Source organism: Malaclemys terrapin, chromosome 1 (assembly GCF_027887155.1).
Source record: "Malaclemys terrapin pileata isolate rMalTer1 chromosome 1, rMalTer1.hap1, whole genome shotgun sequence".
In the NCBI taxonomy this organism is placed as follows: domain Eukaryota; kingdom Metazoa; phylum Chordata; order Testudines; family Emydidae; genus Malaclemys; species Malaclemys terrapin.
The window spans coordinates 107,458,759-107,484,714 of record NC_071505.1 but is presented as its reverse complement, the minus strand read 5'-3'; the positions used below and the strand labels follow the sequence as shown (position 1 = coordinate 107,484,714).

General features: G+C 46.6%; 1 protein-coding gene across 1 annotated transcript in view; it reads right to left on the bottom strand.

Moving 5' to 3' along the window:
- The window catches only part of AMN1 (antagonist of mitotic exit network 1 homolog), a 179,555-nt gene extending 155,080 nt beyond the window's left edge, over positions 1–24,475 (bottom strand). Inside the window, exon 1 of the mRNA XM_054034523.1 lies at positions 24,268–24,475. Within this exon, the coding sequence (XP_053890498.1) occupies positions 24,268–24,404 (137 nt within the window). The 5' untranslated portion in view covers positions 24,405–24,475. The remainder of the gene's footprint in view (positions 1–24,267) is intronic.
- Positions 24,476–25,956: the final 1,481 nt, after the last annotated feature.

Here is a 25,956-nt window from a genome sequence, read left to right as displayed (position 1 = left end):
ATTTTGTCCTGAGGTGACATGTTCCCAGTCTGTAGTAGGTCCTAGCCGGGGCTCGACCCTTCCGGGCAGGAGGGGAGCCACACCGACTCACTACTCTGGGAATAAGCAGTCAGTTAGTCCTGAAACTCCGGCTCTTTGGTGCAGAGTCGGAGCAACCACAGTTAAAGCTCAGGAGCCCAGGCCCTGGATCAGGGCGGGGCAAACACAGTTAGCTCAGACCCTTGCTTGCTGGGCTGAGCGGGCAAATAGTTCAGAGCCCAGGCCCTGGATCAGGGCGGGGCAAACACAGTTAGGCTCAGGTCCTTATGGCAGGGGCTGAGCGGGTAAATAGTTCAAAGCCCAGGCCCTGGATCAGGGCGGGGCAAACACAGTTAGGCTCAGGCCCTTGTTGCAGGGGCTGAGCGAGCAAACAGTTCAAAGCCCAGGCCCTGGATCAGGGCGGGGCAAACACAGTTAAGCTCAGGCCCTTGTTTGCAGGGGCTGAGCGAGCAAATAGTTCAGAGGCCAGGCCCTGGATCAGGGCGGGGCAAACACAGTTAGCTCAGGCCCTTGTTGCAGGGAGCTGAGCGAGCAAATAGTTCAGAGCCCAGGCCCTGGATCAGGGCGGGGCAAACACAGTTAGCTCAGGCCCTTGTTGCAGGGAGCTGAGCGAGCAAATAGTTCAGAGCCCAGGCCCTGGATCAGGGCGGGGCAAACACAGTTAAGCTCAGGCCCTTGTTGCAGGGGCTGAGCAGGCAAATAGTTCAAGGCCCAGGCTTCTGTAGCCGAGCGTTGGGTGAGGGGGAAGCCTGCCACCCGTACGGAGGGTGGCAGGGGGGAACGCAGGCCCACCCACTCCACTGCGTTCCAGCCCGGGGCCCTAACAGCGGTTGCTGCCGCTGCTGGTCAGTGGGGTATCCAGACCGCAACACACTGACATAGGCTCACACTCAGTTGCAGCCGGACCGGGGTCGGCTACCCCCGGGCTACTTCCGTGATCCCCCTCACAGCCTACCTCGGTCGTTGCGCCGGGATCGGGCCAGTCCACCTGCATGGGCTCCTCTCTGCCCGGGCTCGGCGGCAAGTCTGGTAGCTCTGCCGGGAAGTCCGGCCAATGGTCCTCAGGCGGCTCCTCTGGATAGCAGCAGGGGCTGAGGGGTTCGGGTCCAGTCTCACCCTCAGGGTTAGCGGGGTTCGGTTCCCAGGGGTTCTCCCAGTGGCGGGCGTGAACGGGCTCCGGCGGCTCCTCCTCGTAGCGGGCCCGGGGTAGCTCAGGCCAGCTAGGGTCTTCGACGGTCTCCTGGCCGGGAGCTCCCGGCCGCACGTCTGCTCCCTGTGGTGGCTGGCCGCCAACTGAGCTCGGGCGGCCGGCCTTTATACTTCCTGTCCCGCCCCTTGACTTCCGGGGGGCGGGGACAGGCGGTGGTGGTCCCACCCACTCTGGTGCCGGCACGTGGGCTCCCTCTTCTGGGCAGGAGGGGAGCCACACCGACTCACTACACAGTCAATATGGGGATAATTGAAATCCCCCACTATTATTGAGTTCTTTATTTTGATAGCCTCTCTAATCTCCCTTAACATTTCATCGTCACTATCACTGTCCTGGTCAGGTGGTTGATAATAGATCCCTACTGTTATATTCTTATTAGAGCATGGAATTACTATCCATAGAGATTCTATGGAACATATGGATTCATTTAAGATTTTTACTTCATTTGATTCTACATTTTCTTTCACATATAGTGCCACTCCCCTCCCCCCTGCACGACCTGTTCTGTCCTTCCGATATATTTTGTACCCCGGAATGATTGTGTGCCATTGATTGTCCCCACTCCACCAGGTTTCTGTGATGACTATTATATCAATATCCTCCTTTAATACGAGGCACTCTAGTTCACCCATCTTATTATTTAGACTTCCAGCATTTGTGTACATATGCATCCGAAGAAGTGGGCTGTAGTCCACGAAAGCTTATGCTCTAATAAATTTGTTAGTCTCTAAGGTGCCACAAGTACTCCTGTTCTTCTTTTTGCGGATACAGACTAACACGGCTGCTACTCTGAAACCTGTCATTTGTGTACAAGCACTTTAAAAACTTGTCACTGTTTGTCTGCCCTTTTCTGAAGTATCAGATTCTTTTTTATGTGAATGTTTCTCGTCTGATCTGACCCATACTTTATCCTCTTCCATCCTCTCCTCCTGACTAAAACCTAGAGAATCTCTATCAATAGACTCTCCTCTAAGAGAAGTCTTTGTCTGATCCATGTGCTCCTCGGCAGCAATCGGCTTTCCCCCATCTCTTAGTTTAAAAACTGCTCTGCAATCTTTTTAATGTTAAGTGCGAGCAGTCTGGATCCACTTTGGTTTAGGTGGAGCCCTTAATATTGATTGGAAGATAACTAAGGAATATGTAGTTTGGATGTCTATGCATTTGTTAGAATGTAAGGGGGTAGTTGGAGTACTATAGGAGAAGTCCATCATGACCCACCTACCTCCCAAGAGAAGGTAACTGATCCCTATTTTTTTCTATATGTCTTTCATTTCTTACTTCAGTATTGTCAGCAGGAGGTATGCCTCTGGTTCAAATACATGTTTGAATTAATCAATTCAAGTGTGGGGGATTCTCACCCCACCCTGGGGAACAACCTGAGATGGCTACTTACCTAGATTAACTGTCAGTGGGTCACAGATGGTTTCTCAGGCCATTAAGGCCTAGCCACTTCCATGGACATGACTGATAGCCCATTGCCTTTTGACTGATATCATTGTCTCTTACTCATGCCCACACTCCCTTAATGTTACTTAGGCATTGCAAAGCTCCGCCTCCCTTATAACTTTTAGCCCAGCAATTGGGGCACTCACAATTGTGGCACTGTCTGATGAAGGGAAAAGATTTGAACAGGGAGTCCCCATTTCTCAGGTGAGTGCCCTGATCACTGGGCTATGGGATATGCTGGTGGAGGTTTCTCTCTTGTTGACGCTGTTCCACTTTAATTAAATAATTGAAACATTAAATATTAATTAGGTCAGAGAGTGTAAGAATCACTCTCTAGTTCTCCTTGCAGCCCAGACTTCAATGCTGAATTCCATGAAAGGGGTCTAGGCTTAGGACAGACCCCTCTCAGCGCCATCTTCCATTGGCCTCCTTAGGTGGCTCCTCACCTACCTTGCTGGCTTTTATGGATCTCATTCTAAGGCACCACTGTCTCCCCATGCATTAAATATCAGGATTTCCCATGGACCAGAGAAGTGAAGTCACTGACCCCTATAAAAGATGTTAACCATACAGAGTAGGGTTAAGGAATTGAGGACGACTCAGGAACAAGACGGGTCAAGTGCCCTCGTGCCCCTGATGAAATAATTTCTTCACCATGGACAGGCCATGTGGCAGCAGGAAAAGTACAAATCTCTGCCACTTCAGGCTTGGCTTAACCTGATGAATAAACAGTTGAGCACTCCCAACTGATTATCTCCCACATGTGAAAAAGCTGCGAGTTCCATCCTATGATTGATAAAGATACCAGTAAATATCACCTTAATTCTAAAACTAAGACCAATCCTATGATTTACAGACTTTAAGGAGAAGGTATGAAAATCCTTGTGCATAGTGATTCAGGGACTCTCAAATCACTCTAATGCCCCACTAGCATGAGTGGCTGTCCATATGTGTCTGTCACAAACCATTCCCCAAAGTAGACCTCTAAACCCTTATTATGTAACTAGTAAGAGATCTCTGGGTAAACCAGTGCGATTTTGAAGCAGCTATAAGTGTGACTAAAAGTCATTTTGTATTTGTGCAAGACTGCCAGAAAAGTACAGGTATTATGTCAAAGTGGGGTGTGACAAAGTTCCTCCTCTATCTTGGTGAGTCCTGCACTTATTGGCGGATTTTCTTGCCTCAGAGATTCACCATGTAGGTTGGGGAACAGCCCAGAGACCTTCCCCTCAGTCCAGGTCAATTGGGAGGTTTGGGGGGAACCCGGGCCCGCCCTCTACTCCGGGTTCCAGCCCAGGGCCCCGTGGACTGCAGCTGTCTATAGTGCCTCCTGTAACAGCTGCATAACAGCTACAACTCCCTGGGCTACTTCCCTATGGCCTCCTCCAAACACCTTCCTTATTCTTACCACAGGACCTTCCTCGTGGTGTGTGATAACGCTTGTGCTCCTCAGTCCTCCAGCAGCACACCCTCTCACTCTCAGCTCCTTGTGCCTCTTCCTCCCAGCTCCTCACACTCACACCACAAACTGAAGTGAGCTCCTTTTTAAAGCCCAGGTGCCCTGATTAGCCTGCCTTAATTGATTCTAGCAGTTTCTTCTTAATTGGCTCCAGGTGTCCTAATTAGCCTGCCTGCCTTAACTGGTTCTAGCAGGTTCCTGATTACTCTAGTGCAGCCCCTGCTCTGGTCACTCAGGGAACAGAAAACTACTCATCCAGTGACCAGTATATTTGCCCTCTACCAGACTCCTGTACCCCACTGGTCTGGGTCTGTCACAGGGGATACATTAGACTGGTTTCACTCTCAAAACTTCAATGTAGATAAAGTAACCTACATAGAAGTAAAAGGTGAAACCATTTAAATTGTTCTTGAGCTCATTTAATTACCTAAAACAACTCCCTATTTTTGCTATAGCTTTGCTGAATCGGGACATCAATAGCTAGATTACATAGCTATACAGATGAACAGGATATATAAATTATAAAGATGAACAGTAGGAGTGACAAAATAATTCAGCAATAGCAACCAATAAAATACTGGTCTGTGTTATAGTTCAGATTGTACATAAATTAAATTAGATTTAGGGAATCCGCCTGTATAGTGTGTTAAAGGTGACCTGTAATTCTTCAAAGGAAAAAAATGGGTTTGTGGTCTTTTTTTGCTTCATTATGATATATAAAGGAGTTCTAATTTTCTTTTTAAATGTTTGAGTTTTTTGCATTAGATTAGAATTTAAGGTCCTGTCTAGCTGGAAGACTCTATGGGCTTGGCTACACTTGCAGATGTAGAGCACCGGGAGTTAAACTGGCCCTCGGAGACCGCTGCAGGGAAAGCACTGCCGTGTGTTTACACTGTCAGCTGCAAGCCCAGTGGCGTGGCCACATTAGCAGCTCTTGTAATGCCACAGAGAGCCGTGAATTGAGGTAGCTGTCCCAGTGTGCAAGTGGCTTCGGCGTGCTTTTCAAATGGGGGGATGGAGTGTGACAGGGAGTATGTTGTGTGTACGTGGGGGGAGAGACACATACACACATTTTGGGGGGCTGAGAGTGTGTCACCATGCTGTCTTGTAAGTTAAGACAGCAGCAGGAGGAAACCCCGACATCAGCCACCCACACACACACACACACACACATGCACACATGCCTGTCTCGGCAGCAGCAGCATTCCCCAGTAATGGTTTGCTTTGTCCTGGAGCAGATAAGAAACAGAGCTTTGAAAGGGGATATCTGCATGCTTGCAGCTGAATTCAAAACAATGACAAGAGTGGCCACTTGACTTCAAGTGATTATGGGACGTTTCCGGAGGCCAGTCACAGCGCAGTAATGCAACATGTCGTCCACACTGACACCCGGGCATTTCAGCCAGAGCGCACCATGCTCTATGCTTCTAGTGGAGGTGGATTACCAGGAGCGCTCCAGCTGCAGAGTCCAGGTGCTCTAAGTGCTTGCCAGTGTGGACACCTCAGGAGTTAGGGCGTCCAGGGCTGATTTAATGTGTTCTAACTTGCAAGTGTAGCCAAGGCCTAAAATGACTGGAGAAAAAGTGCAATAATTCCACCAGAAATGTGCTGAAACTAGAATTTAGGAAATTACACAATATCCTTGTCAGTAGAAATAAGTACATTGTTTAGGAAGCAGTTAAAAATGTCATTGTAGCCAGGATGTGGTTATAGCAATACACCAGTACAGGATATTTCTTAGGGATTTCATCCAAAGCCCACTGAAATCAATAGAAAGGTTCCCACTGAATGTCACGTACTTTGGATCAGACTCCAGTGGACTATTGCTACATACCTCAGGTAAGTTATATTGAAAGACAAGAGCTAAGACCAGGTCTACATTAGAAACTTTTGCCAGCACAGAAATGTTGGTTAGGTATGTGAATTTTTTTTGCAACATTTCTACACTGCAAAAGTCATAGTATAGATACTGTAATATCAGCACAAATGTATTTTTCCAGTATAGCTTATATGGTTTTGCCAGCATAAGATGTGTCTATAGTAGGAGGGTTTGCAGGTATAGTTATACTGACAAACCTTTTCTAGAGTATATCAACCACCTATAGGAGTGCACCAGTAGCCTACTAACTTCACAATTCTACAATCCCCACTGAAAGAAACTAAACTGGGGCGCTGGAACAGGGAGGTCCAGAGGACCTGGCCCATCCACTTTTCGCCACATGCCCTGCCCCTGCTCCTCCTCTTCCCCCTGAGGCCCCACCCCTCAGCCAGGCCTGCAGCTGGACCCCAGCCAGGGAGCCCAGGCAGCTGTGGGGAGCCGTGGATCCTCCATCTCCTCGGGGGGTGGGACATGGTCCAGGGGTTTCTCTTGGGGCCCCCCCACCCCAGGCAGGTAGAAGGGCCGGGGTTCCCCTGCCCTGCTCTGGCTTCCGGCTTGACCAGAGCTGGGACCTTGGGGGTGAAGAGGAGGGGCAGGGGTGGGGCCATGGAGGAGGTGGGGGCCCTTGGTTCCCCCACTTTTGGGAAGGCTCTGTCGCCCCTGAAGTAAACTGATTTCCTCTTGGCTTCTAGCTTAGCTTTTTCAGTGGAAAATTAGGACTGAAAGTTGTTAGATCACAGATTGCTGCTGAGAGAAGAGCTAAGCTCAAGGGTGACAAGAGGAAGGGGCAGTTCAGAATTACCCTTTTCCTCCTCCAACCCTTTGCCTATCTCCTCTACATGTCCCTTCTTTCTTCCCTCTCCTAAGAAACTGAATTGACACACTAGTGCTTAGTTTGGGTCCGTTTGGTGTCCTATAGCCGGATTTCAAAGGGATATAAGGGAGAGAGGAATTTTGTTCCTTCTAGGGAGGGGAGCTCAGATGTGAGTTATTTCAGTTTGGTTCATGGCTATTGCATCATCAAAAAGTCAGTGAGTGACTTTGGACTAGCCAAGTCTCCACCCATACTCCAATAGTCAATATGCTCAGGAGCAGGTGAAAGATTGCTGATTATTGGAGAAGGAGGCTGGGAAGTAGGACTTTGGGGTTCTAGTCCTCATTCTGCCATGTTTTAACTGTGTGACTTTGGACACATCACTAATCCTCACTGGCCAAAATCCACAAAGAGCCTTAGAGGTTGCAGCTTAGGGGTTGCGATGCTCGTACTGCAGCACCTAACTTTTAGACATCTAGCCACCCAGTATCCACGAAGCCTGGGTTAGGTACCTAGGCTCCCAAAACAATACATGGCGAGAGATAAGTGCCTAAGAATGGGACCCACAAAAGCCACCACACTATGCAGGAAGCTGCCTAAACTAACCAATAGCAGATGCCAAGGAGAGGGGTGTGTCCTAAGCTCTGCCTCCTCAGGGAGTTTGGCGCTGGAGGGAGGGAGGTGCCTATCTCTGCTTGGGATCCACCACTTTGAACCCTCTCCTGCAGTTGGGTGCCTGAGAAGTTTTTTTGCAAGAAAGGTGGTGGCTCACACCTAACTCCACACAAAACAGCCCCAGGAGGAAGTGGGAAACAGGGAGGAGGACAAGAAGGATGACTTCCTTATAACTTTTAGCTGAGGGAATAGGGCATTCATCTGGGATGTAGCTCAATCCACATTCTGATGCAGAAAAGAGATTTGAACATGGGTCTCCTACCTCTCAGGTGAGTGTTCTAAATACTGTGTTCTGGGGTGAGTCTCGGTCTCTCCTTTTGAAGCCATTCCACTTGGCATAAATAACTAAATATGCATTGGGCCGTAGAGAAAATGACTCTCTAGTTGAGTAATCACCACTGTTTAAATTTCCTGCTCCTCATCAAGCAGAGGGGGAAATTGAATGTGGGTCTCCCACATCCAGGTGAATGAGCTAACCACTGGGATAAAGGTTATATGGCAGACCACCCCAATACCCTAGCAACACTTATCTTTCCCTGGTTTGAGGATTGTGCTGAGGTTTTGGCATGAAACAGGCATTCAGGCACCTGCCTGAGGCAACATTGCATAAGCCCAGAGGCACTTAGGGAACATGGGAACTTTTTGAAGTGAAAATTTAGGTGCCAGGGTGATTTAGGTGCCTCCAGAATTAGAAAGCAGCTGAGTAGATGTTTTAAGGAGCTCAGTGGTGCCTGACTTTTGGACTTAGGTACTAAAGTGGGAGTTAATAGCAGAAATTACCTATCCCCATTTTACAGGAAAAAGGTGCCTAAGTCCTTTTGTGGATCTGGGCCTTCTCTCCATAGACATGTTGTGTAGCTTCCATAATTAGGCCAAGATTTTTGAAATGTGCACTAATTTTTGGAGCTTCAATTTTTTGGGTGTCCCATTTTAGCCCTATGGCATCTTATTAGAAGTTCTCAGCATCCACAATTTCAAATCCATAGATTCATGATTTAAGGTCAGATGGGGCTATTCTGATCATGGGGGCAAGAGGACACCTTCACATAGTGCTCTCGTTATGTGCTATTGACTTAACACAACAAATGTTGTCAAAAGGCTACCGATATTGATTTGTACATTTCACAGTATGATTAGGAAAGTGAAATTTGTAACGAGTCCTTGTCAGGGACAGCACTGAAAAACCGTAAGACCAGCTTTACATATGTACCAATTTAATGTGGAAGGTTTGTCACATACTCTGTGGCTATCTTTCAAGAGTTCTCAAGATGAATAACATTGTTTGTTGAAAAGCATGATCCACACGCAATGCTGAGCTTAATCAATTTTAAAAGGTAAATTGAGGAAATGTTTATGACAATTTAGCACCACCTTAATCAACTATAAAGTATAAGTAAAACAGATAGAGCAGGATAGGATAATCAGTTGCCCAGTCCTGGGACGATGATACCTTTTTCTGGCATTATCAATTCCATATTTGTTCGACTTTGTAGATCTTGTACTACTCTTCCTGTGGTCATAATTACCACTTTTTTATATACCTTATATGCTTACATAACCCATACACCATCCTTGCTCTTGCATGTGTTACCTAACTGATTACTCATCACCCTTGTCCATATTTGGTATATTCCATGCTATATACATACTGCGTTTTTACATAATATTCTGTTTCAGATTGTGACATGTTGGTCACGGATCCCTCTGCTGATATTGTTATCTACATGGTGTGGCCTAACTGTTTTCCTGTTTCTCAGTTTTACATGTCTTTGCAGCCTTATTCATTTGACCTGTCACCCTGACTCAGTTGTTTTTCCCATACTGTTATCTATACGTAACAGGCTACTCACACAACTCCTGTTTACCTGGTTTCTAAACTTTTATTTGTTAACAACATTGATGGTGTTGCTTTTCAAGAAACTCATGCTGTAGACTACGAGCAAGCTGCAAGATACAAAATTCATGGCGAGAAACTCATTGTAACATGAACGATGCAAAGTATAGCCTCATCATGTACATCAGGCATGGTTAAAAATGTCCCAGTTCTGGAGGAATTCAAGACCATAGAAATTTCTATTGCTGCAATAAGAATTGCCAACTGACCATAACAAACATCTAAAAACCTCCAAATCTTGAATGGCCGAAGCCCTCATACCCTCTTTTCTTCATCCAGCCATGTACTTGAGTGACTTTAATAGCTGCTACTCACAATGGGGCTACAGCGAAATGATGCAGAGGGTGAGCTGTTCACAGATTGGGCTTCATTTGCAGGTGTCCACCTTCTTTTTGACCCAAAACAACCAGAAAATTTTCACTTTGCTAGATGGAACACTGAACACAATGGGGTCCTCTGCTTTCTGAAGAAAAACAATAGCAGAGTTCCTCTGCAAGATTTGTGGACAGTGCTTGGAAAATTTCCTCATAAGAAATACTGTCCCACTGTTCTGCATGTCTGCTTTGGAGTCCCACTGACTGAATCAATGCCAAAACCATGAATTTTCTGCATTGAGAACCGGGCTGCATAAATTGCAGAAGTTGAAGACAAGATGCACCATACCAAGTCAGTCCCAGAAAACTTTGTTCACCTTTTGTGGCAGCTTTGACAAGAACACATTCCCTGCAGCTATCAAAAGGTCTGTAACCTTGCTAGCAGCCAGAGACAGAAGCACTCTCCAAACAGTATGAGAAGAGCAGTCATCTGGACACAACAAAAGCACTAATAGAATCATTGAATTCTGTCCAGCTGAAGAAATGAAACACAACATTGGAGGGTCTTGACTTCACACATTCCAGTTGTGAAGCTTGGACGTGCCTCTGTAAACTTGGAGTCATGGACTATGGACCAGGGTGTAGGCAATCATGCCTAATGGTCAGAGATGGGAGCCAGAAACAGGAGCCAGGGGTCAGAGCTGGACACAGAGTCAGGAATCAAACCAAGGGTCAAACCAGAGCTGGAGTCGGGGGTAGTGCAGTAAAGCAGAGACCTGGAGCAAGGCAGGAACTGGGAGCAGAAGAGGATCTGGAATAAAGAGGGCAAGAATCGGGAAACAGTTTGGAGGCAGGAATCAGGATCAGACAGGAAGACAGGGCTCAGGTATCATGAGAGTCCAAAGTGACAATCAACCAGGAATTCACCTAGTTTCTCAGACAACTTTCTATGCTTCCTTCTGGCTTAAGTAGTGCATTAGAGCCAATCAGTGTGGCCAGACATCTTCCCAAATCGGGAGCTTAGTGGGCAGAGGCTTTGGTGAGTTAGGGCTCTGATAGTCTCCTTCTCCACTGGTTCTGGTGAGCTGGTGGGTGGTCAGCCATGGTCTGAGTACCGCCTAGGGACCTGTGTTCATAGACCCGCGATCCCTCATGCTGACATGGTAGAACATTCAATTGAAAGTGATGGCCAATGCTATTGCCTCAAACCTTCTCTGTAATTTGAAGACCAAAACTGTCCAGCTGACTAAACAGAAGGTTCAGAAAGAGCTCTTTCTAAACATCCAACAGAGTCCTGCTACTTCACTGCTATCATCCCCATATAAGAAATAAACATGGCCCTCATGGCCACTAAAAGCAGGAAAGCTCTGGCAAGGACAGCATTTATCCCAAATTCTTTAAGAATCTGGGTCCAAAGGGACAAGCATGGTTGGCAGACCCATCTGTTGCCATACATTGAACAGTAAAATCCCAAAATGCTGGAATCGGACTACCAGCTATTGCCCAATATCAGTCTGCACCATTAACTTGCAAGTTGTGGAGAGGAGTCTGACCCCTATCTTTGAGGCCATCCTGCCAAAGGAACAGGTCAGTTTCAGACCAGGAGGAAGTTCCTGCGACCAGGTTCTCACTATTACTAATCATGTTGAAGTTGGCTTCCAACAGAATTAAAAAACTGGAGCGACATTGATAGGTTTATCTGCGGTATATCACACCATATGGAGATATGAGCTATTGCTGAAGGCATTAAAGGTGTCATCAAATGCTGTAGCACTATACAACTCCTGACCACAATGTTGAGCAACCATAGATATCATGTCCTTTGACTGGACAGATCAGCAAAGCGCGCATGGTCGATGATGGTCTACTTCTAGGATCTGTGCTGGCTCCTTCACAGTTCAAGATTCACATTAGTGATTTGTCTGATACAATTTTGCATAAATTCATTTATGCTGATGTAAGCAGAATCAGGATGAGCTCTACCCTGACATCTGGTGGTGAATTATGGCGAGTGTGGAAAAGAACTCCAGGGGCTGATCTTGTTTGCATAGGCACACCCACCCGCCTGGCATGAAACAACAGCAACTGAAAGTGGTTACTTTGGCTGGTGTGGGATCCCCAGTTTCTCTGTTATTGGGGCAGGAAGAATAAAGTTTTGTTACCCTGATTCTGTGAATCAAGGCCAGTGGAACTGTTGTATGACAGAAGGACTGAGTGAGTCCTTCACCATTACCTAAGTAGCACTTGCTTGACAAGGGGCATGGGTTACAAAACCCAGTGAATAGAGAGAGGATGGGGACAGATATTTGTACCTGATGTTATGCCCCCCCCCCCCCCCGGGCTTGAAACACCAATTGCACCAACCTCTCTCTCCACTGTTGAATGTCAGAGCTAACTTTGATTCCATTAGGAATCTAGCTACAGGCTACTAAGCTGAATTCACTTTGGGCCAATGGTGCACTAGCACTGGGGCTCCCCTACTCTGAGTTGAAATCACAAAAGAGTTAAAGTTATAAAGTGCTGTGTTAACTAGTGGGGGAGCCTGAAGCTATATTGCTAAGCAGCTGGCGGAGCAATTTGTGGGGACGACTGGAGGAGCGGCATGGGGACGGTGGCACGGCCCAAGGAACAGTGAGCGGAGCTGTTTGCAGGGATGGCTGGAGCGGCTCACAAGTCGGTGAGTGGAGTGGAGCGGAGTGGTTTGTGGGATGGCAGGAAGTGGACTGGCTCGTGTTGAAGGCTGCAGCGGAACCCCACGGAGAGATGGCTGGGCTCGGATCATGTAAGGTGCACCTTAACACCCTGCATGCCCCCCTTTTACTCTGGGGCTGCACTGACCAGGGACAGAGACTTTGTGGGTTGTTGGACTTTTGGGACTTTGGGTGGTTGCTGGACCCAAGAGACTTTGGGGGTATTGGACTTTGGGGACTCTGGGTGATTTTTGGGTTGCTGGATTCAAGAACCAAAGTTGAAAGGACACAGCCCAATTTGCTGGGGTGGGTTTTTTTTTGCTCATGGTTTGTGTTAGGAATCCTGTTTGTGGTGTTTTTTCCAATTTAATGCTGATGTCATTTATCTCATGTTATTAAACATTTTCTGCTACACTCAGACTCCGTGCTTGCGAGAGGGGAAGTATTGTCTCTTAGAGGCACCCAGGGGGTGGTATGTAATTGTCCCAGGTCACTGGGTGGGGGCTCGAGCCGGTTTTGCATTGTGTTATTGAAACGGAACCCCTAGATACAGAACCCGGCCCTTGTTGCTGCCAACTTAGATGGGCAGAAGGGTTATACTGATGACATTGCTTTTGCGGTACAAGACAAAGACCTCACCACCATTGGAGACACCCTCTCCACCAATCTCAGGATAAAGGTGGAATACTTTTAGGACTGGAAGCTCCTCCCAAATGCCTCCAAAACTTTGGTAATAGCCTTTCACCTAAACAACAAAGATGCCAATGAACCCTTCACTGTCACCTTCTGTGATCAACAGGTCTGAAAAAAGCCCTATCCTAAGTAGTTGGGAACAGAAGCTTGACTTTTAAAGTTCATCTGGAAAAGACATGTGAAAAGGTAAAAGCAAGGACTAGACTCACCTAAAGACTTGCAGGCACAACATGGGGTGCTGATGCGCACAGCTTTGAACTGTGATTCTAACATTGGTACACTTGGTTACAGAATATTGTGCTCCAGTCTGGCCAGGCAGCTCACGTACCAAACTCTGGATGCACAGCTTAATGCCATTATGATAATCATAACTGGAATATTAAAATCAACAAGCATTCAATGGCACATGTATCCCCACCCAAGGGACACGCACAGCCTATGAGTACAATCGAACCATGGGCAACTTGAACATACCAATTCATGAGATCCTCCAGAAACTTCTATCATGGAGTTACAAAGTCTGGCTTATGCCCCAACCTGTAACAAGTCTCTTGAAAGTGACCCCTTAATGTGCCAAACCCAAAAGTTCCACCGAGTTCCATAAGGGCAGGTCCATGGCCTCCAAGACTCCAAGGTTGGGCCTTCAGGCACCAGCAAGCCCTCTCTCTCTCTCTCCATGACTTTCTGCAGGGTGTCCAGCCAAGCCAGATTCCTGCAGGAGATTTGTACTGTACTCTACACCTTCAGGGCACAATGCTCTCAGTGATTATTTATAGTGACAGCAGGCAGCTGTTTCAAAACAAGGTAGCAATTTATTAGTCTCCTGGCATACAAAATCTGAAAGTCCTTAGGTCAACCAAGAGAAGCAGAAGTTATGTCATAGTCCACTCTGGCCACACCAGTGCATTCAGCATTATGGACTCCATTTCTGGCTTTGACTCCTTCCCTTTGACTTTATTCCTGGGTGGGAACCTGTGTCTCATGAAAGGACGTCCCTTTTTCCAGCCACTTGACAACCTTCTCCTCTATCTAAGTTCACATGTTCTACCTGCCGGGGTTTCTTGCTGTTAGGTGTCGATTGTTCAGCGATTAGAGGTCTCATGGTCTGTCCAGATCTTCTGTTGATCTGGGTTGGTTTCAACCAGTTCTTTAATGACCCATTCATTCCACCCTAGACAACTAGGCAATACATACACACCTCATGTCTCCTGCTCTGCTCAAAGAGCCGCATTAACCCTTTTGCATGGACTGGGTAGCCATGCTAAGGACATAGGGAAACTGAGGTACACATAGGCTTCATGAAAATATTACAGCAAATTCCTACGTCATCACACCGTCTGAATGCACTCCTGAAACCTCGCAAGCCTTTTTGGATCAGGCTAAAACTTTGAAAGCATTCTCGTTCAATCCTGAGGCACACTTAAAAGAATTCTGGGATAATGCTAATGTCCCAAACAAACACTGGATTGCCAACCCCACAAAAGAACTTCTGCACTGAACCTTTTCAGAATATTGCATGGCAGATGCAGTCACCCCAAATATCTCTAGAAGATGGGAGAGAATGCATAAATGTCTGTGGACACCACTTCCCAACTATGGATTGCATTGAAAGTTAGCATCTGTTTCAACAATTAGCCTGAGATGTCACCGGCAATGTCTACACTACCGCTGGATCAATGCTGCAGCGATCGATGCACTGGGGATCAATTTAGCCATTCTAGTGAAGACCCTCTAAATTGATGGCAGAGTGCTCTCTGGTTGACCCTGGTACTCCACCGAGACCGAGAGGAGTGAGGTAAGTCACTCTCCCATCGACCCAGTGCAGTGTAGACACCGCAGTAAGTCGACCTAAGCATAGGCGTGGGAAGGAAGGGTGAGGGGATTGCTGCAGAACCCCCAGGTTTTGCGCCCAGTGTCCTTGTGACTTGCCCATCATCCCCACCGCCCAGGGTCCCTGCTGCTGGCCCCATGCCCCTGCCACCCGGGATCCCGGCCGCCGGGCCCGCTATGGTCCTGGGGTCCTGGCCGCCAGCCCTGCATGCAGGGTCCCGGCTGCTGGTCCCAGCATTAGGGGCTGGTGAGGGGCACGGACAAGGGTAAAGGTGGATGCTTACAAAAACTGTTCCAGTGCCACTGGACCTAAGCTACATCAACTCCAGCTACATGAATAACATAGCTGGAGTTGTGTAACTTAGGTCGATTTACAGCATCAGTGTAGACATAGCCTCAGACTATCACCAAGCCATTCCCAAAGCTACTTACTGGCTCACTAATCTGAACTTGATTGTCTAAATGGTGCTAATCACTTCTTCTGTCAGATGAAAGATTATGATAATCTAGGCTGACCTCTTGCATAACAGAGTCCAGAGAATTTCATATAGTAATCCTTTGCCAAGTCCAATGATGTAAATGGGATCAGTGGGTGCTTGCACCTCTGAAAAACAGACCCACAGCTGTATCAAGCTGGACACCCAAAAACGGGCATCCAAAGTCAGTGTGCACTTCTGAAATTTTTGTCTTAATATTTTGATAGGGGCACCGTCACTTTAGAGTCACACTCTGCCTGAAATATTTAATCTACTGTAGTTATGAACATCTTAGAGTACTATAAATTAAAAAAAACAAGAGAAAAATAATCTCATTTTTCAGTTTATTTTACAGCACTTTGAGGATAGTAATTTTCAATGTCTTCTTGATTAATTGGTTAGGCTCTGATATTACACTCAGTGCAGTTATCAGTGACAAGCGCTTAGTCAGTTTCTCCTATTTATATGGGCTTTTCCCCACAACAACAGGCAGTTAGTTTTTGAGAACTGTGCTGACTTTGTTTGGTTCTGTGCTCCTAACACTGGGATCATTATGGGTAGAGAAGTAAAAAAAGAGTTGCAGTGCGGGGGGGGCAGGTGAGGGCTCTGGCTGGGGGTGCGGGCTCTGGAGTGGGGCTGGGGATGAAGGGTTTGGGGTGCAAGCTGCCTCGGGACTGCGGTAGGGAGAGAGGACTCCCCCCAACCCTCTCTTGTGGCAGCTCTGAGGCTGGGACCAGGGGAGAGGTGCCTCTCGCTGCCTGTGTGGCCCTTGATAGCCTGCTGCATGGCCACACAGCTTAAAAGGAACGTAGGCCCACACCAGAAAGTGTAGCTGGGCAGGATCAGGTTACGGTATGCGCAACACCGACTGAGAGTGAACCACAATTAAAGCCTGCTTACTGGAACCTCCGGGATTGTTTCTTTGTGTTAGCTGTTTCTTTATCAAAGCAAGGATATTATTAATTTGCTGGCTGAGTTCTGGAGATATAGGACAGCAAGGGAGAAAGACACATTTTGAATGGTAGGAAACTGAGATCGCAAGACCACAACAACTGGCAGAAAAGTCTTGCATCTGAAGAAGTGAGGTTCTTACCCACGAAAGCTTATGCTCCCAGTACTTCTGTTAGTCTCAAAGGTGCCACAGGACCCTCTGTTGCTTTTTGCAGATTCAGACTAACACGGCTACCCCTCTGATACTTGGCAGAATATAGTACTTGAAATTACTCTAAACTCATTTTTTTAAACAACCCTAGATTTGAAGTTGATACTGTCCTTTAAAACCCTGATATATCTGGATGAAAGGCACTGGGGAAGTGCAAAATAGAAGTCTGGATATAAAAAGTACAAGAAATGAGAATCTGAAAAACACAACCACTAGTTCACATACCTCTCTCATGGGCTGTATCTATGTATCCAATATTGGAGAAACATCACATTATGGTACTAGCACTCATACAGCTGTACAAGTGCTCCTACTGGCACTGGTAGGAGCCTTAGGCTACATCTACACTGCACACCACTGGTGGTTGTATCTAGGTATGTGTAGCTGCATGCTGCAGTGAAAGGCTCTGGTTGGGGGGAGCCATAGGGAAAAGGCTCTGGCAGCTCTGTGCTTCCAGAGGCTCTCATTGAGATAAGGAAAGGCTCCAGCAGTGGGGAAAGGCCCCGGCAGCTCCCTGAGTCAGTGAAAGGCTCTGGTGGTGGGGAGATGACAGAGTCTTTCCTTGCTGCCTTTCCCTGCAGCTGGGACAGACTCCAGCAGCAAGGTGGCAGGGGATCATTGCACTGTTAAAAATAGCAGTATAGACTGGGGAGGCACTGCTTGGCCATGTAGAGAGCCTTGTAGGCTAGATACCTACAGGGTTAAGGCATGTCTTTACTCTAATCACCTAAGCAATGCTTCACTGTCTACACTGCTGTTTATACCCATGCTAGATCGGTGTGTAGTGTATATACTCTACACATTGCCATAAAGAGTGTGCAGTACAGACATATTTTTAATGTAGACATTTCACTGGTGTTTTGACTAACAAACTGTTGCATGTTTGATACTTCTAGATCCTTGGTAGCTGGTGTACACTGGCACATGTACCATTGCTTACACGGGTGCTGGTGCAACAGTGGGAAATTTCCTTTGTTAGCAAACAAACCAAACTCCCATGAATTTTTGTGTTTAAACTGAACCTAAGTGTGTTGTCAATAATGGATTGCATGCATCCTCTTACTCTGACCCATTAACCTTTAGGAAATGTGTTCAGATGGCCAGGAAGCGGCAGATGTTTTCAATGATTGCTAAGATAAGCTAAAAGCATCTCTCAATAAATCCATTATCAGGAATGACTTGTTGTTACAGATGTTTTCTGTTATGACGACTTGGTTTTCAATTACGTAAAACAGCTTATCAATTATGTAAAAATCAAGATACCATGAAAAGAGTTCCATGAGTCAATAGGTCATTTTCTCTCTCTTTTCTGTAAATACACATAGTATATAAAAGGGTGAAATTCTGAGAACTAGTTGGAAGAGACCGCTGCTGCTAAGCTGCTCCCCTAATCGGTTTGGTAATGTATGGACCTTCCTTTGGTATCATGCTGTTTTATCTTTGATTAATAAAGCTTATTGATCCTGATTAGCAGGGTAAGGAATTAGCTTAAGCTAAGTTAACATAAGGCACGCTTCAATGGATCTGAGTATCCCATAAATTCCTAAATCTATGTAATTAAATTGATAAAACATTGTTTTGACAAAACCTAAAATTATATATGTTAACCAAGTCTGAAGACTTGCCTAAAGGATCAGCAGCCTCTAAAACAGCGGTCCCCAAACTGTGGAGCACAACCCCTAGGGGGACACAGAGGAATGTTATGGGGGGCATGGCAGGGATAAGGTGGGGATGTGACATGAATAGTTTGGGGACCACTGCTCTAAAAGACTGAGCTCAAAAGACAACTTCAGAGAGCAAATAGAACTAAAATCAGCTGCATTCCTTGCACTGTTTGTGGTGTGTCGGATGTGGTTCTTGTGTGTGATGAGAGGTGATTAGCAAAGTCCAAATAACCAAGTCCAGAGCAGTGAGCCTGTGAACAGCTTTAGTGTTATCTGGGTTTTTCTGAACCCAAAAGTTCTTGATAACTTTATTCTTTGCAAGACGATGTCAGGAAAATCAATCAATCGGGAACACGACTCTTCTATCTGATAAATGATTAGTACAAACAAGAGTACTTTCACTTTAAGCTTTTACTTTATTTAGTCTCAAGCACATACACACATATGCAACAGGTTAGAGCACGCTAAACCTATAGTTACCCAAAGTCTGGAGTGGTCTTTGAGTGTTCGACAGCAGATTTCCAGTGATCAGCCTTCCATCTGCTGCTGGGGATCATAAGATAAGTCCCCTCAACTCAGTTGTTTCCCCCTATTTATGCTTGTGTTACACAGCTTGTCAATCACCAGTTAGTTAAGGAAGAAGTTTCAAGCTGTTAGTTGTGCAGATATGTTTCTGCAGAGTCCACAGTCTCGTTGGCCTTGAAAAAACACACGCGAGAAGTCAAATATAGACAGACTTCCTGTTTTTTTCAAAACCACATACTTCAGCTATTTAAAAGAAACTTCAATGAGATGGTGCAGGATCATGCTCAATTCTCATGGTCACCTCATCCCACCCCCATCTAGCCCAGTTATACTAAGGTTGCTACAAAGGCCTTACAGCTGCTTTTGGCAATAAGCATGATAATTGATATTCCAGTTATTGGCAGTGGCCGAGGCATTTTGCTGAGCTGTTGCTGTCTCCCCTAACATTAGGAGTGGCTTGGTGTAAGTCTGAGATGCCACCGGCAAATGAGCACTGACATACAATGTCATCTATCATTGGTGACTGGTGTCTACAGACACATTGTCTCTGATCTTCTACAGATGTATGAGATGACAGTATCTGCCATCCAATGTTCTGAAATGGTTCAATGCGACAATTGTTCCCGGGGTAGATTAAAACCTGGAAGTTCTTGTGTGGAGGTGACAATCCGGTGTTTGTTTGGGACACTTGCATTATCCCAGAATTCTTTCTAGTGTGCCTCAAGATTGAATGAGGATCTTTAAGAGCTTTGGCCTAACCCCAAAGAGGCTTCCAAGATTTCAGGCATATTGTGTGTTTGAGTTTAATGACGATTCAAGATTGTCAGATAGGTTTAAATGGAATTATTTAATCAAAGATTAATACGGCATTATATAGAATACAGAAAGAAAACATATTTTACCACTCTCTGTAAATGGTGAAGAAAAGGTAATTTGGTCCCTTCTCTGTACCTATGTTGGAATACTGACAGTGTTCATTCCCAGATAACTTTCTAATGTTCTTTCTTGTTATGGGAGGTGAGACAAAGAAATTCCTTTTTGGAGGGAAAATTGCTTTCCTATGATTAATTTTACCGTGTGTGTTTTGGTTTTGATATTTTCATTTTATCCAGTTATTTACGGAATTTTATGGCATCTTTAGGTTACATGATTGGTAAACTAAAAGGAATTCTAATCTGCTCATTGTTATTAACAGTTGTGACAACCAACAGTTCTTAATGACTTAGTCATCTCTCAATGGATCCTTATTTCATTCATTATAGAATACATCTATAACAAGAAGTACCGCTTAGCAATCACAGAACATAATTAAATTATCTCTCACCTTATCACCCAGTCTTGTTTACAGCATTCTGCTGTAGACACTGTGAGGTTGATTGGTCTTTTCCCTAGACATCTAGATTCCCAGACTTGGAGGCACCAGGAATAGTGAATTACAGCTGAATGCTCGATCACATGACATTCCTGTATCCAGGTCACTCACGGGTTAAGAGCCAACACTCTTGGCTTTTGAATTCAAATGCACTCTTTGCTAATATCATAAAAGTTCTGGGAGAATAGTTAATATGCAAATTAATCTAATATACAAAAAAAAAAAGAAGACTTAAAAAGGTTGATTTTTTAACAGGCATGTCTTCAGAAGGTTCTGGAGATCCTCATGAATTGGTAAGTTCAGGTTGGCCATAATTCAATGGTACTCACGAGCTGTATGTGTGTGTGTCTCTGTATTTTGCGTGGGGATATATGTGCTAGAGTAGGCAATTGTTGAACAGATGTTGATTTTAATGTTCCGGTTATGATTCTTTTCACAGCATTAAGCTGAAGGACTTTGGTATGTGAGCTGCCCACCCAGATTGGTGAGTGACATTCAGCAGTTGACAATACCAATGCTAGAGTCGTTGTTTGAAGTGTATGCGCTTTTATCTTTTCACATATTTTTATCAGGATGCGCTTTAAAAAACAAAACAAAACCCAAGCTTCTATCCAAGGTTACACCCTAGCACACACAAAATGTGATCATTTAGGAGTACACAGAGCCCTCAACTTTGTGGGACAGTGGAAATGATTTCTAAATATCTAGGATTTTTAAAATGTTTATTTTTAATTTTAAGGCTGTCCATATTGTTAGAACAAAGGCCAAATACTCGCCTATTATCCCAGCTGTTCCCCATGGCCATAGCTTCCTTTCCCATATATGAACGTATAGCAAGACAATCAATCAAAGAGGCCCAACAGATGTATCCTATTTACGGCCCCAACAGATGTATTCTATTTACCCCTAGAAAGGAATTTAAAAATTCCATAGGTCAGCAGAATGTATGCACGCTAAGTTGTTTGTTACTGGGTATAAAAAGGCTTGCTCTATGCTTGTAAGGTGTGCTCCTCCCTCTGGCATGTGTCGAGGGGGACACCCGCTCAGCTGACTGAACAATAAAGAACTTGAAGCTGTCTTCTAGACTCCCGTGCCTCCTTGGGGTAATTGGGCAGCTCCAGGGGGAAACGAGCCCATTTGGCTAACAATATACTACAACTGCTAGGGACAGATCCTGGCCCTAGCATGCAATCACCGTTTCACTGGGGTGCCAGGGAGGGAAAGCATACTCTTTCTCTGTATCCCAGGCTATGGCAGAGAGAGCCCACATAGTTCCAGATGATTTCCATGTAAGCAAAACTGAACCCAGAGCAAGATTATTAAGTCCAATAGTTGCTGAGCAAGAACAGGATTACTTGTTTTCATATAATCTTTTAACAATTAAGAAATTGCTGACAATATAGTTTTCTTGCCTATTTTTTCAATATAGTTTTCTTGCCTAATCCTGCAGCACATTCACAATGCAAAATGCTCATCGACTGCATTGGGACCCATTGACTGATCCTTAAGGCAGAGATAAATTAGCTGATGAAAGTAATAACAATGAAACTTGCCAACATTTTTGGTAGTGTAGCAGAGTTGCCACCCCAACATTCCCCCTCCTGGCTGGATGTGGTGTTGCAGCAGCTGAACTTCAGTTTCCCTCTTCTGTTCTTCAGCCTATTCTGGCCATAGCAGTGGTCTTACCCTCCAGCCAAAATACATTCAGGAGTCTGACCCCTTCCAGGGCCCCAGAGTCCTTTAACACCGCCAACAAAACTACAACTGAATCTGCAGTCTCATCTGGACTTGGTGAGCTGCATCCTCCTCATAGGTAGGGCCGGCTTTAGGAAGTGCGGGGCCCAATTTGAACAGTTTCAACGGGGCCCCAGCAGGGATGACTAAAAAAAAAGCCACTTAAAAAGAACCCTTTCATTTCTTCCATGTATTATTTACTTTTCATGACTATATAATAACAAAATTATATATTAATTAGCTGATTTTCACTTTCATATTAGGAAAATAATTCATGTTTTGATAGTTGTACAACTGATTTTCTTCAATAATGTTTATTTTATTAAAATTTATAAAATATTTCCTTATTAATATAAAATTGTGCCATCCTCCCCCCCCCCCCTCAGCGCCTCCCGGCCCACGGAAACAAACCCTGCTTCCCCAGCACCGCCCCGCCGAAACAGCTGTGGGCCGAAAAGGAAGGTTGGGGGTGTGTGTGTGTGTGACATAGGGTGACCAGATCACAGCAATAAAATAGGACCCGACCCCTCCCCGCTCGGCCCCACCATCACACCTCTCTTCACCCCCTAGCCCCCCACTGGCTTACTGTGTCCCTCCTAGTCAGTCCCCCACCCACCACTTGCCTCCTTTCACCTTCTCCCTCCCCTGCCAGAAACCCCCATGCCCGCCCCTAGAACCCCTGCTGGCTCACTGCTTGCCTCTTTGCCCACCCGCCGCTTGCCCACCCGCTCGCCCCCCCCCCAAGTATAAAGCCTCATTCAAAGACCCAGGGGTCACTATGTTACTGCACACAGCAGTCAATCAGTGCAGTTGAAGATAAATCTCTGCATTATGCATTTTTGTATAACTTTTATATGACTTTGTATTGAACCTTGGTAATGTTATAGCTGGCCCCTAAGGTAGTATAATTAAGGTAAAAGAAAAATGTCTTTTTGCTAGAAGTAGAATAAGTTCTTCCCCCCACTTTGTAATCAATTGACCTGTTGAATGAATGAGGTGTGAATGAGGAAGGTGTGGAAGGCAGGCACTTCCAGACAGCTGCAACCCTTTGAGGGGGGCTGGGAGCCAGTCAAGGAGAGCTTTGCCCAGGGCTGAGTGGGACAGAGTTTGGGTGCAGGCTCCGGGCTGGGGCACGGTGTGGGGTGCAGGATGGGTGGAGGGGTGCAGGCTCTGGGAGGGAGTGCGGAGGGGTGGGTGCAGGCTCTGGGACAGAGTTTGGGGGCCGAAGAGGGGGTGGTGGGTGCTGGGGGGGAGGGGACTGCCATCACATGTGGCTTCCTTCCTCCCTCCCCTGCTGCCCCTCACCATAGCCTCGGTGGGGGATGGGGCTGCCCCTTGCCCAGTGTTTGCAGGAGTGGTGGCTGGGGGGAAACCCAGTCAAACTCTGGTTTTACTCTTTCATTGATGGGTCACTTTAACCCCTTACAAACCCCTTCCCGCCTCTCTCACCCCCGTTTTCTACTGGGCTTGTTTCATCTTTTCAGTGGAGCCAGATGAAAACCACAAACCCCAGCGAGAGCAACAGGCTGGAAGACTAGACTGAACCCACCACCCACCCAGTCTAGTCCATCCCAGAGCCCAGGACTGAGGGCAAATGTCCCCCCACCCCCAGGCCACCTGCTTCCACTCCTGGCCTCTCCCAGCGCCGCCAGCGATTCCGTGTGGCTGCATCGGGTGGGATTTCAACCGGACCCCCTCTCCCCCTGGTAAATTCACCCCTGTTTTGCGACCACTCTGCACCAAGAGCACCTTCCTTCCCTGCCCTAGAGCTGCTGGATGGCTAGAAAGCTGAGCTGGGTGTTTGATCGATCCGGAATATTATCGTGCCCCCCCACCCCAAAAACCCTTAATGTCCACACAGCTTTGGGGGGGGGGATATTCCTACCCCCCAAAGCCGCTCTATTTTATTGTTGCAGGGCAAATGAAGGAGCCAGAGTTTAATGGAAATATTCAGCCCCTACAGTGGTCTTGCAGCAGGGGAAGCAGAGTTGATGGAAAGGGAACTGGTTTGGATAGGAGCCCCCCGTCCCCCTCCTTTGCAAAATAATTTGGGGAGGGGAATCAGATCACTCCTTGCCTCAGTTTCCCCTCTCTCGGGGGAGAAGGGAGAGATAAAAGTCTCAGCCTGCCGTGTTGCAGACCTTTCGCATTCTCCCCTCTTGATGTATTTGATTTCCTCCTCCAAACCTCCCTCTCTCTCTCACCTGGAATTCACAGCACTAAGTACCGGCTCGGGGCTTTCTTCCTGGGTTACATGGTCCCGAGTTTAGTTTTGAAACACTAACAGACACAGGCAGGCACAAACTCACCCTCAAACAGCAACACCACCGAAAACCACAAAACCAACCCAATATTACAAACCTATGGGGAATCATGGGGTCAAACACTCACCGACCGAAGCCCCAGCAGCTGGTAAGGTGAGTGAGGTCCACTGCAGAGATTCCTGTCTCCCACCGGACCAGAAGCCCCCTAGGTGTCTCCTCCAGGTGAGTGCTGGGGGGAGGGGAGGGGAAGGCTGCAAAGCACATGTGCCTTCTCCCCCCCTCCCCCCCCTTCCTGACCTGCAACAGCCGCTGCTGCTTCTGCCTTAGCCCCCTGCTTCCGGGAGAGCCATGGAGCTTTGCTTCAGGCAGGGACACTGCCCGATCTGTGCGGGGCCCTCTTAGGGGCGGGGCCCAATTCAGGGGAATCGGTGGAATCGGCCTAAAGCCAGCCCTGCTCATAGGCACACCTCAGCTGCAATAATGTTTTCCTACACCTCATCACAGGCTCCTTTGCTGCAAAAAATTCCACTGTCCAGGGACTGGCAAACTCCTCCCCTTGCCTAGAGGTCAGGTAGGCTGCTGCTTGCCAGGGTCCCTTCAGGCTTCCAGCTCTCCCTTGGAGTAACCAGTCTGCTCTTTTCTCCTTGTCAGTCTTCTTTCAGGCTGCTTTCCAGAAGGCGGGAATACCTCATCTCCTCTCCATTGGGTCTTTTCTGCCAACTGACCCTCTTTCAAGTCCATTCTCTTCACTTGACTATATTCTCCCCAGGTGTAGTCAGTGAGGTGACTAGCATTCTCAGGCTCGCTTAACCTTTTCAGTGCTGTTCAGGGGTCACATATAGTCACATGTACCATCTCGAGGGAGGATACATCTACATTGAGATGCTACATCATCGCTAGCCTCTCTCAATGACTTTTCCATCTTTGTTATTGCATCCTCAGTCTCAATCTCCTTCAACCCATCTGCCACCAGTGCTTTCACATGGTTCCTTGCCCAATCTCCAGCTTGCTCGCCCCTACCTCCAGCTTGCTGATCCCCTACTTCCATTAGAGGTCATGTCTGTGTACCCCAGTGAATTATTTTGCCTCTGTCTGTATCCCAACTGCTACCCAATTTGTCATAGGGATTATACTCCTTTCAGATTCCTTCCTGTTGGGTGCAAACATTGCGTATCTGTGACGGCCACCATCCCCACTGCCACATCTCATAGACTTTAAAGTCAGAAAGGACCATCATGATCATCTAGTCTGGCCTCCTGCACATTGCACCCACAGAATTTCACCCACCCACTCCTGTAATAGACCCATAACCTCTGGCTGACTTACTGATGTCCTCAAATCTTAATTTAAAGACTTCAAGATATAGAGAACCCACCATTTACTCTAGTTCCAACCAGCAAGTGACCTGTATGCTGCAAAGAAAGGCAAAAAACCTCTAGAGTCTCAGCCAATCTGACTTGGGGGGAAATTCCTTCCTGACCCCAAATATGGTAATCAATTTGACTCTGATCATGTGGCTGAGAGCCACCAGCCAGACACCCTGGGAAAGAATTCTCTGTAGTAACTCAGAGCCCTCCCCTCTAGTGTCTAATCTCCAGCTGTTGGAGAGATTTGCTAATAGCTGTTGCGGATGGACCATATGCCACTGTAGGCAATCTCATCATACTATCCCCTCCATAAACTTGTGAAGCTCAGTTTAAAACAAGTTAGGTTTTTTGCCTCCATTGCTTCCCTTGGAAGGCTGTTCCAGAACTTCACTCCTCTGATGGTTAGACTTCAACTAATTTTAAGCCTAAACTTACTGGTGTCCAGTTTA